The sequence below is a fragment of the Sciurus carolinensis genome, chromosome 4 (genome assembly GCF_902686445.1).
Source record: "Sciurus carolinensis chromosome 4, mSciCar1.2, whole genome shotgun sequence".
Classification (NCBI taxonomy): domain Eukaryota; kingdom Metazoa; phylum Chordata; class Mammalia; order Rodentia; family Sciuridae; genus Sciurus; species Sciurus carolinensis.
The window spans coordinates 7,315,524-7,335,786 of NC_062216.1; the positions used below are offsets into that span (position 1 = coordinate 7,315,524).

Here is a 20,263-nt window from a genome sequence, read left to right on the forward strand (position 1 = left end):
AAAAAAGGGAAGAAACCTTTCCAACCCATGCTATGGGGACAGCATGATTCTTTATCAAAACCTGACACATGCACAACAGAAAAAGGAAATGATATATATTCAGCTACAAAGAAAAATGAAATCCTGTCATTAAAAAAAAAAAAAAGATGGAATTGGAGGACATCATGTGCTAGACAGAAAAACCAAGTGTTTCCTCTCATGTGTGGAAACTAAGGGAAGAAGATGACCAAAATGTAGAAGAGGGATTGCTAGGGACAGGGAAGGTGACAGGAGTGGAGGCCAGAGGGAGGGGGACACAGGTAGCTGACGGCTGGGTGGACATGACCCAGGGCTTTCAGGTGCATGTGTGGAAATACCACAAAGAATCCCATTAACTTCCTCCATTTATATGTGCTCAGCACTATCATTTCCAATACCCATGATAAAAATCACCAGCTTTCACATCCATTCACCACTTGACCACTGTATCAGAATGCTGGAGGAAATGTGCTGAAATTTTAATTTTTCTGTGATATTTTAAATGTAGAATGATTTATTTTATCCTGCTCAGTAGAAGGAAACACTACTTAACGTGAATCAGTCCATAACCCAGCACTGAAACCCCAGGCATTCCATTTTCTGTGCTCTGCTTTTTCCAGCAATACCCTGAAGAACACCTGGGCAAAGAAAACCAGCCTGAGACCCCAATGTCATGCTCTCTTCTGTGAGAAGGTTGTCATATAGGTGACTGCTGGACACACAGCACAGGAGGAGATGCTGCCTGCAGGATGCCAGGGAAGGGCCAGTGAGGGAGGGTCCCTGCCCTGGACTTTTATACTCCCCCAGGGTCATGTGATCTACCTCCTCAGCTAATACAATCTACCCAGGTGCAATTTCCTATTGTTCAAAGAATCTCATAACTCTACTCAGGGTTCCTGATTTGCCAATCATTGTGTCCTAGATCCTTGCTGCTACCCTGACTACTTTGTCAATCTTTCTGAGACAAAACCTGTTTAGATACAGATTCAAAATCAACAGTTAAAAGGATTTTGAGAGTTTTAAAAGATTGTAAGTGCAAGTTGATCTAAATGGTATTTGGTTTTTATTAATTGTGGTTTCTGTGGTCTGAAAGATTATTTTCCTGCCATTTTATTTAATGATGCCTTTGTTAAAAGTAATAAATTACAATGATTCTTTTTTTATTATTTTTATTTGGCTTTTAATTTTTTACAGACTGCATTTTGATTCATTGTACACAAATGGGGTATATAATTTCGTTTCTATGGTTGTACACAATGCAGATTCATACCCTTCGTGTAATCATACATGTACATAGGGCAAAGATGTTTGTCTCATTCCACCATTTTTCATACCCCCCTCCCTCTCATTTTCTTCTACATATTCTAAAGTTCCCCAATTACTCTCTCATTCCCCACCCCAGCCCCATTATATGTCATCCTCCACTTATCAGGGAAAACATTTGGTCTTTGGTTTTTTGGGCTTGGCTTATTTCACTTAGCATGATATTCTCCAATTCCATCCATTTATTTGCAAATGCCATAATATTATTCTTCTTTATAACTGAATAGTATTCCATTGTGTATATATACCAGAGTTTATCCATTCATCTGTTGAAGAGCATCTAGGTTGGTTCCACAATCTAGCTATTGTGAACTGAGCTGCTATAAACATTGATGTGGTTGTGTTACTGTAGTTTGCTGATTTTAGATCCTTTGGGTCTAAACCGAGGAGTGGGATAACTGGGTCAAAAGGTGGGTCCATTCCAAGTTTTCTTAGGATTCTCCATACTGCCTTCCAGAATGGCTGCACCATTCTGGTGGAATTTGCAACTCCACCAGCAATGTAAAAGTGTACCTTTTTCCCCACATCCACACCAACATCTATTATTGTTTGTGTTCTTGATAATTGCCATTCTAATTGGAGTAAGATGAAATCTTAGAGTTGTTTTAATTTGCATTTCTCTAATTACTAGAGATGTTGAACACTTTTTCATATATTTATTCATGGCCTGTATGTCTTCTTCTGTAACGTGTCTGTCCAAGTCCTTGGCCCATTTATTGATTGGGTTCTTTGTATTTTTGTTGTAAAGTTTTGTAAGTTCTTTTATTTATGAGAAATATATTTGTGATGCAGTGAACATGAATATCATTTTGCCTTGAAAGAGGCTTTCTATTTCCTGAGAGTTTGGAATGAGATTTCAGGAGATGGAGAGGCCCAGAATGACCACAATGTTGAAGGACAGCCAGATTCTGAGGGTTGATATCTTCAGTTTCTCATGAGATTCTGGCAGGGTTTCTGAGTTCCAGAGGAGGACAGGGTGTGGCTCTGAAATCAGCCCTACCCCTGGGGTGTCCACTGGCACCCTCACCTGGCCAAATCATTCAGTGAGAGTGAAATTTGAGGGCCTGTGGCAGGCAGGAACTTCAGTAGTGGTCCATTTCCCTGCCCAGTGGTCCCAAATCTGTCCCTGACCAACAGAAATTCCTAGCACTGTTCCAGACCTTTTCTGCTGGCATTCCTCTTTCTTGGTCCCAGAGAATTCCAGACACACAAATTTTCATTTGCAGGATCTGAGCTTTGGTTGTCATCTCATCATATTTCCTGGCCTTAAGGGAAGAAAAAGATCACTGGAATACTTACAAAGTTCCATCGGGTACATGAAAATTCAATAATGTCTAGGAGGCCCCCACCTTCTCCAAGCCCTCCAGGTTGGATCAGCCTCTCCTGCTGACCCAAAGGCATCTGGAACATTTCCCAGGGCTCATAACTGCACAAAGATCTAGGCACTAAGCCTCCATTTCCAACAAAAACAGTTGCTAGGCTCAAGATTTGCAGGGGGAATTCCAGGGATGCTGGGGTTGGGACAGGAGCACCATCCCCAGGCTCTCAAAATAGGCAAACCAGTTCCTGGCCTCAAGTTTTCCTGTATGTGCAGGTGGTGGCTTGTGGAGGGAAGAATTCTCACCCACAGTTTTTCAGACCAACAAAAGCTGTGTGGGGCACACTAAGTCCCTCAATTTTACATTTTTTAAGATGCTCAACTGAGCACGAAATCAATCCTACAAGCCCAGGTTACTCACTGTCTTCAGAGGACAAATTGAAATATCTAATGAGGGGATTCTAATCAAGAGGGAACCACCAGTAAATATGCCATCCAAGGGTATCTGTGGGCATCCAAGATGTGGAGAGTCCTCAGTGATCACCATCAGTAGATAGAAACCTGACTTGAATAGAGAAATGTGTAAAATAATCCATGCAAAGAAATTAAATAGTACACATAATAATGAATAACACCAATAGTGCTCATAGTGATTCTATGATTGAGAACACTAATCAATGTAGGGAAATGGGAGATTAAAGTCCAGACTATCTTTTACTAATTGACAGGATTTGAACTGGTGCATTTATCGGTCTAACAGAAACAGACAAATACATTTTTAGCCACTTTCCTTCCTATTCCAATGATGAGTGAAGTTTGAGAGTGATAAAGGGCCACAGAAACAAAACTTTTCTCTATAGTCTTGTTCTTAATTGTTTATGGTCTCCTAAAAGTACTGATGTGTGGGTACAGAGCTCAGTCCACATGGCACCTGAGTATTCTATGGAGAGTTACCTTGAACGTCATAAAAAACGTACTACAAGTCCCACTCCCCAGCTCCTTTCACATTTCTTCCAAACCATTTCTATACTACTTCCTTTCCAATTCAAAACCACCATGACATTCTGCCAGGAAAGACTCAAGACAATTTGGTTAATTGAAAAAGAGTCGAAATGCTTCTTTTCCTTGGAGGTGGCTAAATGGGAAAATTGTTTTTGAAGAATGCAAACTGTCAGACTTTGGGTATTTTATTAGTATGCCAATGTCCATACCTGGAAATATGTATAAACAGGCAGGTGTGCACATGCACACACCCAGAGAGAGAGAAAACACTTTTTCCAGTGTTCTTCTCTTTCCTTCTTTGGAGTCCTAATTCGAATATAGCCTCATCACACCATTTCCACACCAATGCCTGGGAATTTTTTTTAACTGAATGGAGGTCTCTGGATATTCTTCAAAAACCCCAATTATTAGAACTGCTTCTATGCTTCTGATGTTCCTCAAATACAAATTGAAGGACTCACCCAAACTCTCCAGATAATGGAGATTCCTAAGAATCTCAGAAGTGATTGGTGGATTTGACACCAAGGAGTGGGTGTGGTGGGACACTCGCTATCAACTGAGGGTATGGAAAACCTGTCCTTTGAAGACCATCTCAAAGGGAGAAGCTCTCTCTTCCTCTTGAGGTCCCAGCAGGCTGTTGGTCCTAGAGATGTGGAGGCAGCTTCACTCCACTGAGTAGGTGAGTCTGAGTTTGATAACTTTATAGAACCTGAATCTTCATTAAATGTAGCATCTATTTTCTACCACTCTGACACTTGACACGGTTCTGTTGGAGTAGAGGACTCAACACTTGACACGGTTCTGTTGATCATCCTCCCTCTTGGGGCCATAGGCATGGCATGTCTCCCTGTGTAGTTGTTTTTTAATATTAATAATCAATATAACATTAGAAACTTATTGGAAAAATAATTGGGAAGGTTTTACTATATTGGGACACAAAATAGTACACAATAAAAATTTAGTAGCAATACATAGATAAAATATATAAAAATAAACAATTGTAGCTTAAAAGGAGCCTATGATTCAAGTTAAAAGGAGCCTATGATTGCTTTAGTTTATAGTAATTTCTAAATATAGATGGATAAAGAGGCATTCCTCTGAGCTTGGATGCGGTGTTTAGCCTTTGTTGCTTTCCTAGTTTTAATAGTTGATTCTAGAGTTACTTTACATAATAAAAATATTTAGTCATAAATATAATTTGTGTTTTTCCTATGTTTAGTCTAATTCTTTGAGAATCAAAGTAAGATTGTAGACTGCCATTAAATGAAATAGAATAGACTGAATATTAACTATAAGTTGATTTCTTTGCCCTTTGCTAATAATAGTAAAAGCTTTTCACTGTTAAACACTTGAGTTCATGGTTCAGAAAATCTAGTGACGTGTTTTTCTGAAGGTTGAAGGTTGGCAGATCAAGGTGCCCTCAGTTTAGTTGGGAAATAAGGTTGTCTCAATTTAGGTGGGAGACAAGATTCTTTTAATTTAGCTGGGGGACAAGGTTGTTTTAATCTAGCTGGGAAATAAGGTTGTTTTGGTCTGGGCTGTCATACAGTGGGAATGTGTACCTTGAGAAGAAGCATAGATTGTACTTTTGAAGGTTTTTCTTATTTTAAACTAACCACAAAATGATATAATCATTACTAAAGAAAAATATGTATAGAAAGGCTAGCAGAAAAATAAAGAGACAGATTCAGCCTCAAAACACCTGGGGTCTCTGTCTGCTGTTTCTCCACTGCACGAACACCCCCATCCACCCAGGACCCCCGAACCCTGCTAGGGCTGGACCCTGGCAATCAAATGCAGCTGATGATAAAGTCTCCTTGGGTCCTGCTCTACCTGCAGTCATCAGTTTCACCTTTAGCAGGTGCACACTTGAATAATGATTTGGCTCCTAGGGAGAAACTATTTCTGAGCTGGCAGAGACCTTCTGGGGCTGGTGCTGGGCTGAAGAACCTGGGAAACACTTGGTATGTGAATGCTGCTCTGCAGTGTCTGACATACACCCCTCCTCTGGCCAACTACATGCTGTCCCAGGAGCCCTCCCAAACCTGTCCTCCTCACAGGGTCTGCATGCTGTGTGTGATGCAAGCTCACATGACACGGGCTCTCCACCACCCTGGGGATGTCATTTGGCCCCTGCCTGCATTGGCTGCTGGCTTCCACACATGGCAGCAGGAAGATGCCCATGAGTTTCTGCTGTTCACCCTCAAGGCCCTGCAGAAAGCATGTCTGTGGGGGCACAAGCAGCCAGGTATGCACTCTATTCCTTATGCCTCGCTCGGCTCTGAACACTCCAACCTGCTGGTAGTCTTTGAGAAGTTCGTGCATTCATGGTGGAAATAAATTCACATTCAGCAAACTAGCACACAATACAGTAAGCCCTCTAACCTGAGCACAGCACATGGGAGAGGAGGCCAGGAGTGAAGGGGCCATCAGCAAGGCCAGGAAGGCTGGGAGATGCTCACTAACCAGAAATCTTACCACTAAACTAAGCCAACTGGTCTCTCAACAACCCCAAATCCCTGTAACTTAATACAGATGGATCTTTGTTCAGAATCTTTGATCCGTTGCCAAGATGTTTGTAGATGATGTTCCTATTTAACAAGGTTTGCTGGTCAGAACTGCACCCACATCCTTACCGAACAGAATGTCCAAGAAAATAAGGACTCAGTCTCCCCATGAAGGCCGTTCTGCATGCACAGAACACCTCTATCGATAATCCCACTCGGGAGGCACAGAACAGCAGCTTACCAAAGACATTCCCCTGGTGCTAGAGCTGCAGATGAAACTCTCACTGCCTCCTGGAGATGAAGCCAAGCTTTCCTCTTCCTTCAGCCATGAGGATCGCTGTTCTCCTCTTTGCCATTCTCTTCTTTATGAGCCAAGTTCTACCAGGTAACAAAATACACTTTGCAGGAACTTTGTTAAGTGAAGAGTGCCTGAGATCATACGGGGATCCAATACTCAAAAAAAAAAGCACCATTACCTCTGCCCAGGAAAGGAGTTGTCCTTGGAAATTAGGAAGGCACCCGGGCTGAGACCTGCAGCTGCCTGATCCACCAGATCTCAGCCACTCCCGGTTGCATGAAATGAAGTCAAGGGTGTTCCAAGATTGGAATCCTCTTAACCCATCACTAAATGTCAATGTAATTAGGTAAGTTTACTAGCAGCTTCTAAACCTTGATGACAAAAAAAAAAAAAAAATGGGGCAGTAGTCTACCAAATCTTGGTCTCCAACTCTTCTTTATTACTTTTAGCAACAGTTTGTCATTAAAAGACACTGGTAGAAGAGCCACTCCAGAGCTGGAGCCGGCACAGGCAGAAGGGTTTGGGGGAGCAGCCTCCTGGGAAGCATGTCTATAGTCTGAAAACCTTCAGACCATCGCCCTCTCCACCTTTGGTCCCTGGGCTCGACTCTGCTCCTCAAGGCTCGTCCCAGTCTCTGACCCTATCTCTGTTCCACGTCTAGTCCGCTGAAGTAGACCTCAGACCCAGGGTCAGGGATGACCCTAACACACAGCACCTCCTCCTCACTCAGCATGCAAAGGGAATGACAGGTGTACGTCACCGTGCACAGACAGGCTGTGAAGCAACATGTGCAGGGCCCCAGGTACTAAAACCAGATCAGGCCATTTCCCATGGCTCCTGAGTAAGTACGCACCAAGAAGAATGAGCAACTTACGAACTGATGTTAGAGAAGTGTCTTCTCGTCTTTTCCTGAGAATGCAGGACCTTGGGAGCTGGGAAGGGCAGAAGAAAGGTCATGACATGTGACATGAGGAAAATGCTTTTCTGTTTTCTAGAAATATTGATGTTTGTGCTTTATTCTTCTTAAGAGACACTTTATGATCAAAAATATAACAGGAGATATGCCTATTCCTGGTGAATACAGAGTTTCCTATCTAAATATGTATATTTTAAAGGACAATTCCAAACTTGATTCAGGAAAACAAATCTGGAAGAAGTAAGAGAGACTGAAGTGGGGAGAGGGTGGAGGTGGAAATGCAGTTCTTTCCTCAGATATCTGCTAAGCATCCGCTGTCAGTGGGGCCTTACTAGAAAGCAAGCATAAAGAAACACAGCAGAAACCAGGTTCCCATGATGGGCCCCTCACTGTGACTTCTGCCATCCAGGTTAAGGCCACCACACCCCTCACACACACACGTGTGTGTGTGTGTGTCTGTTTCTCGCCCTGTGTGTGTGCATGTTCTTGTGTGCATGTGTGTTTGTGTGTGTGCGTGCATGTTCTTGTGTGAGTGTGTGTGTGTGTGTGTGTGTGTGTGTGTGTGTGCAGTACATCCTCCATCCATCACTCCACATGTCTTGGGGTGAATGAATGGCTGGTCGGGAACCAGGTCCCCAGGGCTGAGGTGAAGCTAGTCCCTCCCACTGTGAAGAGCAGGTGTGGACATTAACTGAAATTCTTATGAGTGGCCTCCATAACAGTTTTTTTTCTTTGAAAGGAAGAGAAAGGTTTTTAAACTGATGCAAAACTATTTTTAACAAAATAAAGTACAGTTAGCCATGTTACCGTTAGCACAGGAGCTATGCCAGCTGCAGATCATATAGAAGCTGAGATGATCTGATCCATTTTTCCTGTTCTAACAGAGGGGACACTTATGGTCCTATAGAGCAAAGTACCTCCCCTATGGTGAACGCCTGAGCTGCAAGCCAGAGTCCAGGCTGCTGCCTCCCATCCTGGCCTTTTCTACACCCCACTCCTGGGTTCTGTGGTCCTTCCTCTGAATGACCCTGGGAGACTGGTTACAGGGAATACCATGTGCAATCGTATTGGCTCAGGCGCAGAGAGGACTGGTGAGATGCCTGTCCTCACGGCATTACTAAAGACTGGCCCAACCGGCACATCCTGAGCAGTCACCTTGCTAAATCATGGATTCGAAGGAAAAAGTACATTAAAAAAAAATAAGTACAGAAAATGAATGCTTCTCACCCAGTTTTAGCATTTCAAATTCAGAAAACCTCATTTTTTATTCACTGTCACTCAAACTTTTTTTTTTTATTGTCACTCTAACAAGACAGAGGAAAGTGATGTGGTTGAAGAGAGAGGCGAGGGCATCACATATGGTCAAGATGGAATGCAGCCAGGCAGGAAGAGCACTGCTGGCCCCAGCAGGAAGATGCATCCTCTCTGGCTGTCCTCAGTGGACCCTGGGGGCAGGGCTGCAGATTTGTTGGGGGCAAGCTGGGAGAGGGGGATGCAGAGAGCGGTAAGAGGGAGAAACGATGGGGCTCAGACAGAGGCTGGGCTCTGCCCCCTGGCGGCACCACTAGGTGCTCTTGGGTGAGCCGCTTCCTTTCCCCAGTCCCATTTCCTCTTAGGTAAGTGGTCAGACACGACAATCTGTGGTGTTCATTATAAATCTAAATTTTATTTCTACAGCAAATAGCTAAACACATGGGTTCAATGGGAACACATCAATTAAAAATATTTTAAGCCTGATGCAGTGCTGCATGTCTATAATCCCAGAAACTAGGAGGCTGGAATATCACAAGTTCAAGCAAGTCAAGGCCAGCCTGAGTAGCAACCTAATGAGACCTGTCGAAAGTAAAATTTTTAAAAAGGGGTTGGGGATTCAATTACCAGTACCATACACACACACACACACACCCCATATATATGTAATATATATGTAAATATATGTAATATATATATACATTTTAATATATAATTGTATAAAATGTTTATCATATATATATAAAACATATATGCCAAGCCATTCATATCCCCAGCTAATTAATGCTTTTAGTGAAGCTTTAAAACTTACAGATTTAGAAAAACTCATTCTGTGTTTTAACATCCTCAAACAAAACAGAGGAAAACAATGTGGTAAACCAGAGGTGAGGGCATTCCTTCGTCAAAACGGAATGCAGCAAGACTAGGGAAGAAGAGTGTGGCCACAGACCATTTTATAGCAAACACAAAGAAAAGAAAGAAATGCATTTGAATTCCTACCCATGAACACCAATAGGTCATGTTTCTACAAAGTCCTGTGATTTGGAAATTTAATGCTCAATATATTCAGCTGCACAGAACAGCACGAGACATGAGAACCTCGAGGAACAGGAAATGTCTCTTAATTTCTCTGTGATCAATTCTGGGATGTACATACAGAGAAGAACGAGATGTGATTCCTGCCCTGAGGGATCCTTCACAAGGAAGTAAGGTCACAGCAGGAAACAGCAGCCTTGGTAGACACAAGAAGGGCCAGCAGAGAGGCTTCCAGGTGGTTCACCCCGCCTCACACACAAGGCCTGTGCATGACCCTCCCAAGTCATCTTCTAGTCTCAGATGAACCTTCTGGGTACAGTAGGCTAATGTTCACCTGAGGCAAATTTTTACCTGCATATATCATTGCTGACTAGTGAAGAGAAGATTCACGGTGCAGGAATCAAAGAACTCCGATTTCTGCTGGTTTCTATAGAGTGCTCAACACTTAGAATGACCATCAGCTTTTATTTTTTCTAAAACCTGTACCATTAAAATTATTTCCCAATTCACATTTTAGGTAAAAATGTGATGTTGCCTATTTGATCTTTACATCTATTAACCAATTTGCTGTGTGAACATTGAAGAGTTCTGATCAATTTAATGCATTTGGGTTTCAGTACAGTCCAATTCAATTCAGTAGGCATTTATTGAATATATACTAGATTCAAGAATTGGCCTTTGTGTTTGGGAACACACACACACAAAAAAAAAAATAAAAAACATTATTACTTCATGTACACATATGACTGCATGACCAATGTGATCCTACAATATGTATAATCAGAAAAATGAGAGATTGTACTCTAAAAAAAACCATTTACTTTTGGTGAGACATTCAGAAATATTGGAGCACTTTATTATTAAGTAAAAAATGAATGGTAAAATACAAAAAAAAAAAAACTAAAAGTGTTAGTGTCCACACCTCTCTTACTGGAAAAACTGCACTGTTGCATAAGAGACACTCAGAATTGAGCTACTCTTCAAACAGTGTGAGTTACCCACCCCCAGGACCCACCCTTGGAACCGTGGTATCTTTTTTTTTTTTTCCTCCACTTTCCACATTTTTTCTTAGGTCATAAATCACACACTAGTCAGCATTTTGAACAAGTGCACTTGAGTAGTCCACTCCTAATGCAGGCAGCGTTCCAGAGCAGGATCGCAATCTCCAGTGCCAAGGGCTGAGGATTCATGTCACAAAAATTGGAGACAAGCATAAAGACTGCTTCTGAAGTTAATGAGAAAAATCATAGGATTGTTATTACCTCTTAGCTCTCTGCACTGTGTGAGGGGGGAGGGGAGCACCAGGCTGAAGCTGACACTGAAATTGTCTGCTTGCTATACACGTAGGAATACGAGTCCATCCCGCAGGAAAATAGCCTATTTCTTACTATCTTTTAGATCTATTTTTTCAGTTCCACTTTTCAAACATAGACAGACAGATATAATATTATGATCTCTCATATATTCTCTGTGACCCACCCCCAGAATAGCAAAATCTTAGGACATAAAATAGGACATGTCTTAGGTCCTATTTCTTTTCTCTAAAAACATTCTCCTATGATAGAAAAATTGGCAGTACTAAAAACGATACTGAGCAGAACTGGAGTCATGTCTTCCATTAGTCAGGAGGTACCAGAGAAGGAAGGGGAATGGACCGAGTGTGCCGGCCGCTGGACGTGGTGGGAGGGCTCCTCGGCTCCAGCCTTTTGCTGCTTGGTGCACCCCATGTCACCAGATTTTTTCAAGAGAAATTTCCCAACTTTTCTGTAACACCAGATTTTGAAGTATTGGTGTAAGAAAGCAAATAACAAATGTCCACACCAAATTGTTTCCAGACCCTGCCCTCTTACCCCCTTGAATTTAACAGAAATTTTTTTGCGGTGCTGGGGATGGAACCCAGGGCCTTGTGCTTGCAAAGCAGGCACTCTACCAACTGAACCACATCCCCAGCCCTTAGTAGAAATTCAGAAGAACAACAAGTGACTAAAAGAATCCTCCTCTGTGTGCAGTCAGGGGCAACTTCAAGGAAATCTGTGAGCGCCCCAATGGATCCTGCCAAAATACTGCATCGAAAAGGAGGTCTACGTGGGGACGTGTTTGGACGGCCATGCCCATGGGGAACCAACCGAGAATCAAGGGCACCCGACCTAAGGACTGAGCCTCCGCTTGGTTGGATCTCTTGTCCTCTCTGCCCCTATCTCCTCTCCTCTCCTTCCTCACTTTTGTCTTTTTCCTCCTCTCTCTCTTTTTCACACAGGGATTCTTAGCTGATTTCTCAATAAATAATACAGCAAAACTAGCGAACACAAAGTCTGTTTTTCAAATGATGTTATTTACGATCTCTGGATTACCGTCCAGTTCCCTGGCAGATCCCATCCCTGTGCTCTCTGGAAGCGCTCCTGGGTGAGATGACCAGGGGAGGGTCAGGGACTCCAGCACACCCACTGTTTCTGCCCAGCCTGCTGCCCTCCCCGTGCATCTGAGGAGACTCCTTCCCTCTCCCACAGGGGAAATGCGCTTCCTTCCATGCAAGCTGCAGGGTCCCCCTTGCCAAGAAAGGGTAGGATGAGCAGTCACATTTCCCCAAATCGGACTCACCAAGAACCTGAATCATGAACAGAGTGGAACCCAGATGGAAGGTAGTCTCTTTTGCAGCCCTTTCAAAGGCAGTGCTCCAGGTCCATCAGGCATTCAGAGCAAAGACCCAGTCCTCCAGCCCCTCCTCTTCCCTGAGCACGACCATTCAGCATTCCTTCCCATCTCAAAACCACCACGTTGGCTGCCTATGGCTACTGAAACCGATTACCACCAACTTGGTGACTTAAAGCAATACAGTCTTATTATCTGTCAGGTCTGGCAATTGGAAGGGTGACATGGATCTCCGTGGGCCAGAATCAAGGTGTCAGTGGGGCCCAGCTCCCTCCCGGGGGGCCCTCCACTTCCTGTCCTCTGCCTTCCTTCCAGCAGGGGTGGGTGGCCTCTGAGAACCCTGGCTCCCCTTCCCACCTCTCAGTATCCTGCATTGCGTTCTCACACCCATCACTCAACTTAGCTCCTGCCTTCCTGTTCCATTTTTCAGGACTCTGCCTACATAATCCAAGATGAGCTTGTTAAAAACAAGCTGACTAGCAGCCCTAATTCCACCTTTGTGATGTAAGATGACGGGGTCCCAGGTTCCAGGGTTGAGACATGGACAGCTTGGGAGGGCGCATCCGTCCAGCCTCCTGTGGCCACCAAGGGCTTCTCCACACACCGCTATTCTGTTCAACTCAGGCACAGCCTCAGTGGCTCTGCGTAAAGAATCTCATTGACAGTTTTCTTTCATTATGTGCGTGGAGCTGTGGAGCCCCCCCCACACACACACTTGTTGCTGAAAGAGGATAGAAGCAAGATATTTCACCAGATCTTATTCTCCAGTGTGCCTGAATTTGGCCAAAAGAGAATGTTAAGTTGTGCCGCGTGGGCTACTCAAAACCTCAGAGTTGAACGTGTTGGATTCAGAATCTCAGAAACTCATGCGTATTTCAGCACTGAAAAATACGTAAGTGTCCTGTTTTCCACAGTGCTACTCCTGAAATCACATCGCCTGCCAAGCCTTTAGTGTATTTTTGCACTGCATGTTTTATTACTTGGTAGAAGCACCTGTCTGAAGAGAATCAGTGTGGACAGGCAAGTGTGTTGAAGCCATGGAGTTTTTACTCACATTAGGATCTTGTCCCTTCACCTCAAGTTCTGTAATGAATTCATACACAGCTCTATTATTAAGACAGAGTTCCCTTTGACTCTCTCTTATTCCTCCACAATTTTGTTTCATCTTGAACAAGGTGTCTTTATTGTACATAAGAACCTCCTGAAGTTATTCATCTTCTTTCACTTTATCAGCACTAATTAAACCCATTAATTAGAATAACCAACTGATAATACTTTAATACTAACTTATGTTTACTGCTTTTCTTCCTTTTTTTGCCCAAAACTTATCCTTTCTCTGCTTTTCTATTTAAGAATTTGAGAAACTTTAAATCATGGTCTGAAGTAGTAGGGCAGAGACTGAAAGAAACTTGCATGGCATTTGACTTCTATTCTACATAAAAACCTAAGTGCTGAAGCAATTTAGCATAGTACAGAAGGAATAAAAAGAGGGGATGTGATTTGATCATTCAGAGAAACTTTCCTACAGAAGAGATAGTGATAATGGCCACACCTATGCCACCAACCAGAAAATCTCCTACCAACAGAGATGAGAAGAAAGAATGCTTAGGGGTCCCAGCTCACTGAAACACAGACTCTGAACCCTGGAATTACCACAGAGATGAGAACTCGTGGAATATCTACATGTAGGAAATCACAAGAAGGCTCACAAATATTGCTATATCCTGAGGTCAATAATAGCTATGTATTACTCTACACTAAGCAGTTATCTAAGAGAATTACCTATAACAACTTATTCAAATGTTATCATGAATAGCAATTTTAGTCAATTTATTTTACTTTAGTAACTGTATTTATCCACATTCTACAGAAAAGGACATAAAATCACGTACCGATTAAGTAACTTGATGAAGGCCAAACAGCTAATAATTGATCAATGAGATTTAAAACCAAATAGGCTTTCTCATCCATTATACTACACTGTCTTCAAAGAGTGCATGCTATATTAGTCTGGACTCAGTCAAGAGAGAGATTTGAACAGGCAAAGTTTCCTATAAAGAGTTACTAATTACAATTGGTATAGTGACTTGAACAGGTTAAATTTCCAATAAACAATCACAAATTACAATTGGTATAGAAGTGATATGAGATTGATTAAGAAATCAAGAGAGTTTTAAAGAGTATCAGATACACAGATGTAAGGTGCCAATCCCTGTAGCTGAGCTACAGTATCCCAGGGACACCATTCACCACTCCTGGCTTATTACCAGGATCAAGTCCTGGTTGGTGAGGACACGGCTGTGAATTACTGGAGGAGTTTCTGTAACACTACACCAGTATAATTTGGAAATCTGCCCCCCAGGCATGACCAGAAATCTTCGGCTATGGTTTAGGTATGATCTGTCCCCAAATGGTTCATATGCTGGAAGAGTGGTCCCCAGCGTGGTGATGTTGACAGGTGGTAGAAGCCCGGTGGAAGGTAACCAGGTTGTGAGGCTCCACCTTGGTGAATGGGTTAATGCTGCCTTGTGGGAGTGGGTCAGCTGTGGTAGGGGTGGCTTAGCTCCTCAACAGGGCATTGTAATAAAAAGAGTGGTCTAGGCCGTCCTGCCTCCCTAGCTTCCTGGCTCACACACATGCCCCTTATGCCATGTGTCACATCCAGGGACCCACACTAGGATGCTGGTGCCCTGGTGTTTCAACCCTACAACCACCAAAATTGTGAGCCAGATGAACCTCTTTATAAGTTACCCAGACTCCGGTAATGTGTTATAGCAACACAAAAAAAGAGTAAGACATCTACCATCTGGGAAGTCAGGAAAAGCTGATTCATGTGAAGGTGTCTCACCAGAAGCAATCTACTATAAAACCTACACACCAGGAAAAGCAGCCGTTGGTGCTGCTGACTCCTACGTTCTGCAGGAGACGGGAGCTGGAAAAGCTAGGTGCTCTGCAGAAGCTTGATTCTAAACACGCGGCCCATGCTGCAGGAGCCTGCTGCTGGAGAAGCCACGTGCCCTACAGGAAACGAGTGCTGGAGAAGCTGCGTTCCCGGCAGCAGCTGGACTATGGACAAACTGTGCATAAGGCCAATCCCTTTTCCTCCTACTGTGTCGTTGCAGTGCCCTCTACTGACAGGGTTTAGCATTGTGTCAGCTGGCAAAGGAAAAATATTTAAAGAACCCAGATCCATTGTTACAGAGAAGGAACAAAGGGTAAATGTAGAGCTAAGAGGCCAAGTTCACTGCTTTTATTGTGCATCTTGCTTGGGTACTCGTGCAAACACTGAATCCCCACACAGAAAAATCATATATTTTTACCTAACAATAAGCTACAGTCACTCTGATTTCCTCACCCTTGCCCAATAGGAGACATGCAGTGCTCAAAATTGTAATAATCAGCCGAGTGTGGTGGTGCACATTTATAATCTCAGCAACTTGGGAGGCTAAGGCAAGAGGATTGCAAGTTCAAGGCCCACATCAGCAACTGAACTAGACCCTGTCTCAAAATTAAAAATAAAGAATAAAACAGGACTTGGGATGCAGCTCAGTGGTAGAGCACCCCTGAGTTACATCATTAGCACCAAATCATCATCCTCATCATCATCATCTAAGCCTTCTCTGGATGTCTTCTCCAAACTCCTCCCACAAACCCATTCAGAGACTTCTGACCCGATGCCAGGTGTACCCACAGAAGCAGCCCCACTACCAGCACCAACTGTCTGCTCCTCAGCCTTCCATTGCTGTGAAAAATGCCTGCAGTAATCAACTCAGGAGGAAGACTGACTTGGTTCATAGTTCCAGAGGTTTCCGTCTGCAGTCACTTGACCCTGTGCTTGGGGCCTGTGACAAAGCACAGTATTATGGTTGAGAGTATGTGGCCAAGTGAAACTGCTCACCTCGAGTCATTGGGAAGCAGAAAGAGGGAGAGACCCCTGTGACCTCACTTCCTTCCACAGGGCCCCACATCCTAAGGTGGCACCACCTGAAACAGTGCTGCAGACGGGGGAGTTGGGACAAGTAGGCGGAGCACAGGAATTTTAGTGCAGGGAAACTCTCCAGTCGGGTACAGTGATCTCAGCACAAGTCATCATACATTTGTCAAAATTCACAGAGTGTACAATACAAAAAGCGAACCCTCACATGAAGTATGGACTCTGGTTGACACGAAGTGTCTGTGTCGGTTCCCTGATTGGAATGATTCTACCACACTCACGTGAGAGGTCAGCTGTCTGAGGCTGTGCATTGGGATAGTGGGAGGCAGATGATGCCGGAACTCCTTCAGCTTTTTCCTGAACCCAAAACTTCTCTAAAACTTAAAATCTACTCATCAAAAAGGAAGAGAAAAAGCAACTTCCAACAAAACCTCAAGAAGCAGGCTCAAAAAAATGAATCATATCTATGAACCCTGAACACAATGCATGGAATCCTGCATCCAATTTGAGATTGTGAAAAGTTCTTCAAATAAAATGTGAGGCATAAGAAAAAAAAAAAAGATAACTTAATGATAGCATAATAATGGGAAAAGAAGGCCATGATTTGAGAAAAAATTTACTTAAATGGTTTATTAAATTTTAAAAAATTGTGATGCTTAACAAGTGTTTGGGGTTCAGTTTTAAGGCTATTTTAAAATATGGAATAAATTACTTTTATGTTTTAAAAAATGTGTACTGAGTGTGATATCAAAAGGCTGGAGGAGTAGGAGATGCCATGCTTCGTGCCCCCACAAGAAGAGATATTTAGATAGCTGTTCATGAATGCAAACATCCCCGGGAGGTTTATGGCCATCCGAAGGTAACACAATGGAGCAAAGCAAGTGGGGGGTAACTGCACTGTGCAGACAGAGCGGCACCCTGGGATATCTGGAGGTGGCCAGGAACAAACGGGGAGGACTGTCAGTATCAGCTACGGGGCAGGCGCACCATAGCCCCCTGCTGCCGCCAGCTCCAGGGCAGAAGACGCTGGGTGCATAACTCCCCCAAGAAGGTCCCCACAGTGCTGCCCTGATGCTGTGGTCACCATCCCACCAGCCCTGTGCATCTCCTGCCCCCCAGAGCAACGCCCAATCCACACGCCTGCACTCCAGATCCTGGCTGAGACACGCTCCGTGTACTCCGGCTGCGGATCCCTCCCAGGATTCCCTACGCTCCCAGCCTCAAATATCAGAGGCACTGCCATAGTGAGTTAGCCCCCACCCTAAACACGGATCCACCCTTGCTCCATGTTTCAGATCCCAGTGGCACCACCATCCATGAGCACCTGTGCTGCAGACACTGGACTGTCCCTCAAGCAGGCACGTCCATGTCCCAGGCTAGGGGCAGCAGTGACTCTGCAAATGCCCACATTCCAGACCCTGCTTTTCCAGTGGTTCCAGAAGCAACTGCAACTCTAACCCAGGGACACCGTGGCTCTGCACACACGCCTGGGCAAGGGCACACACATGCCTGAGCATGGGCACACACCTGGGCATGGGTGAACACACACGAGGGTATGGGCGCAAACAAGCCTGGGCATGGGCACACACACATGGGCATGGGCACACAAAAGGCTGGGCATGGGCGCACACACGCCTGGGCATGGGCACACAAAAGCATGGGCATGGGCACATACAAGCCTGGGCATGGGCACACCCACATGGGCATGGGCACAGACAAGCCTGGGCATGGGCACACAAAAACCTGGGCATGGGCGAAACAAGTGTGGGCATGGGCACACACACATGGGCATGGGCACACACAAGCCTGGGCATGGGCACACCCACATGGGCATGGGCACACACAAGCCTGGGCATGGGCACACCCACATGGGCATGGACACACACACATGGGCATGGGCACACAAAGCCTGGGCATGGGCGCACACAAGACTGGGCACAGGCACAACTCACCTGGGCATGGACACACACACATAGGCATGGACACACACACACAGGCATGGGCACACACAAGCCTGGGCATGGGCACACACAAGCCTGGGCATGGGCACACACACATGGGCATGGGCGCACACACATGGGCATGGGCACAGACAAGCCTGGGTATGGGCGCACACAAGCCTGGGCATGGGCGCACACACACCTGGGCATGGGCACACACGAGCATTGCATGGATGCACACACACATGGGCATGGGCGCACACAATCATGGGCATGGGTGCAAACACATGGGCATGGGCACACATGAGCATTGCATGGACGCACACATGCATGGGCATGGGCGCAAACACGCATGGGTATCAGTACACACACACCTGGGCATGGGCGCTCACAAGCATGGGCATGGATGCACACACACATGGGCATGTGCGCACACACTCCTGGGCATGGGCTCACACAAACAAGGCATGAGCACACACACACCTGGGCATGAGCACACACACGCCTGGGCATGGGCGCACACTCACCTGGGCATGGGCGCGTGCACACACATACACACTGCTAACCCTGATTCCTCAGCTACTCCACATGCACTTGTAGCTTACAAACCATTACCAACATGGCAGCTCAGGGTGCCTACATGCTGCCTACATGCTGCCTACATACCAGAACCACAGCTTCCCTGGACCCGAGTCGCAGTCCCTGCTCCACATATCCCTGCTCCAGACCTCAACTCCAGCACCACATCACAGGTACCATGTGTCAGACACCAGTACCACTGCCACTCTGTGCAAGCCCATGAGCCAGAACCAGTGCCAAGAGGATACCCTCAACCACCAATTCCCATAAAAGGAAAAGAGATCAGAAGGATCAGTCACCACCACAAACCCAGTAGCACTGACTGCCGCTGTAGGTACCCAGAGCTAGGCTGCTAAGGACCCCTGAAATCACTGCTAAGCGCTTCCCTCATTTAAGACACATTAAGACACAGCCTCTGTGTCTTCACTGGAGAGAAAGTACACTTCATCCGACCAGAACTCATCCATAGAGAAAATCTTCCTTCCAAAAACCATCCCGTAAAATCTGGAACTGGTGACTGCTCCAGCAAATGTATGGGTATCAATGAAAAAAGGAAGAAGAAAGAAAAACTGAAGAAAATTACATCAGCAAAGTAACCATATTTTTCAGATCAACCCCAGAAAAATGGAAATCTATGAACCAACTGGCAAATCATTCAAAATATTTGTTTTAAGGAAGCTCAGCAAGATAGAAGAGATGACACGGTGAAATTAGGACACACACAAAATTCAACAGAGAGACAGAAGTCATAAAAAAGAGCCAAACAGAATTCTAAACAGAAAACTATGATGAATGAAGTAAAAAATTCAATATACAAAACCAGAATTTATCAAGTAGAAAAAAGTATCTGTCAACTCAGAAAATATTCAGAGGAAAAAAAAGTAAAAAGAATGAAAATGAATAGCCTCAGGATGTACAGGGACCATCAAGAGAGCTGCCATTTGCATTATGAGAATTATTGATGGAACTGATGGAACGACCAAAAAACAAAAAACAAAAAAAAAAAAAAAAGAGGGGGACAGAAAGCTTACCTAAAGAAAAAAATAAATGGAACTTCTCAAACCTGGAGAAAGATAGGAACATCCAGGTACAGGAAATTAAAAAGTTTCTGAACATGTTCAACCCAAAGAACACTACACAAAGACATTAAGCAAACTTTAAAACAGCCTAGTGTTGGCATAAAACAGATCATGGAAACAAACTAGAAGTACATAAATAACCCCAGCATTTACAATCAACTGATTCTCAACAAAGGTGTCAAAAACATGCAATGGAGAAAGTAACTCTTCAATAAATGGTGCTCAGAAAACTGGATATGCACATGCAAAAACAAAAAAAAAAATGAAACTAGACCTCTCTTACTCTGCACAAAAGTCAACTCAAAATGAACCAATGACCCAAATGTGAGACCCCCAACTATGAAAATACTAGAAGAAAACAAAGGCAACACTTCAATATATTGGAGTAGGCAAAGGTAATTTGAATTAAGAACC

General features: G+C 44.2%; 1 protein-coding gene across 1 annotated transcript; it reads left to right on the forward strand.

Annotated features, from left to right (window-relative positions):
• The first annotated feature begins 6,294 nt into the window (after window positions 1–6,294).
• Defb108b (defensin beta 108B) lies at window positions 6,295–11,951 on the forward strand. The gene is given in 4 exon segments (XM_053743397.1): window positions 6,295–6,553; window positions 11,678–11,725; window positions 11,728–11,770; window positions 11,772–11,951. Coding segments are annotated over 4 exon segments (234 nt in total). The 5' UTR covers window positions 6,295–6,465; the 3' UTR covers window positions 11,827–11,951.
• The last annotated feature ends 8,312 nt before the right edge of the window (window positions 11,952–20,263 follow it).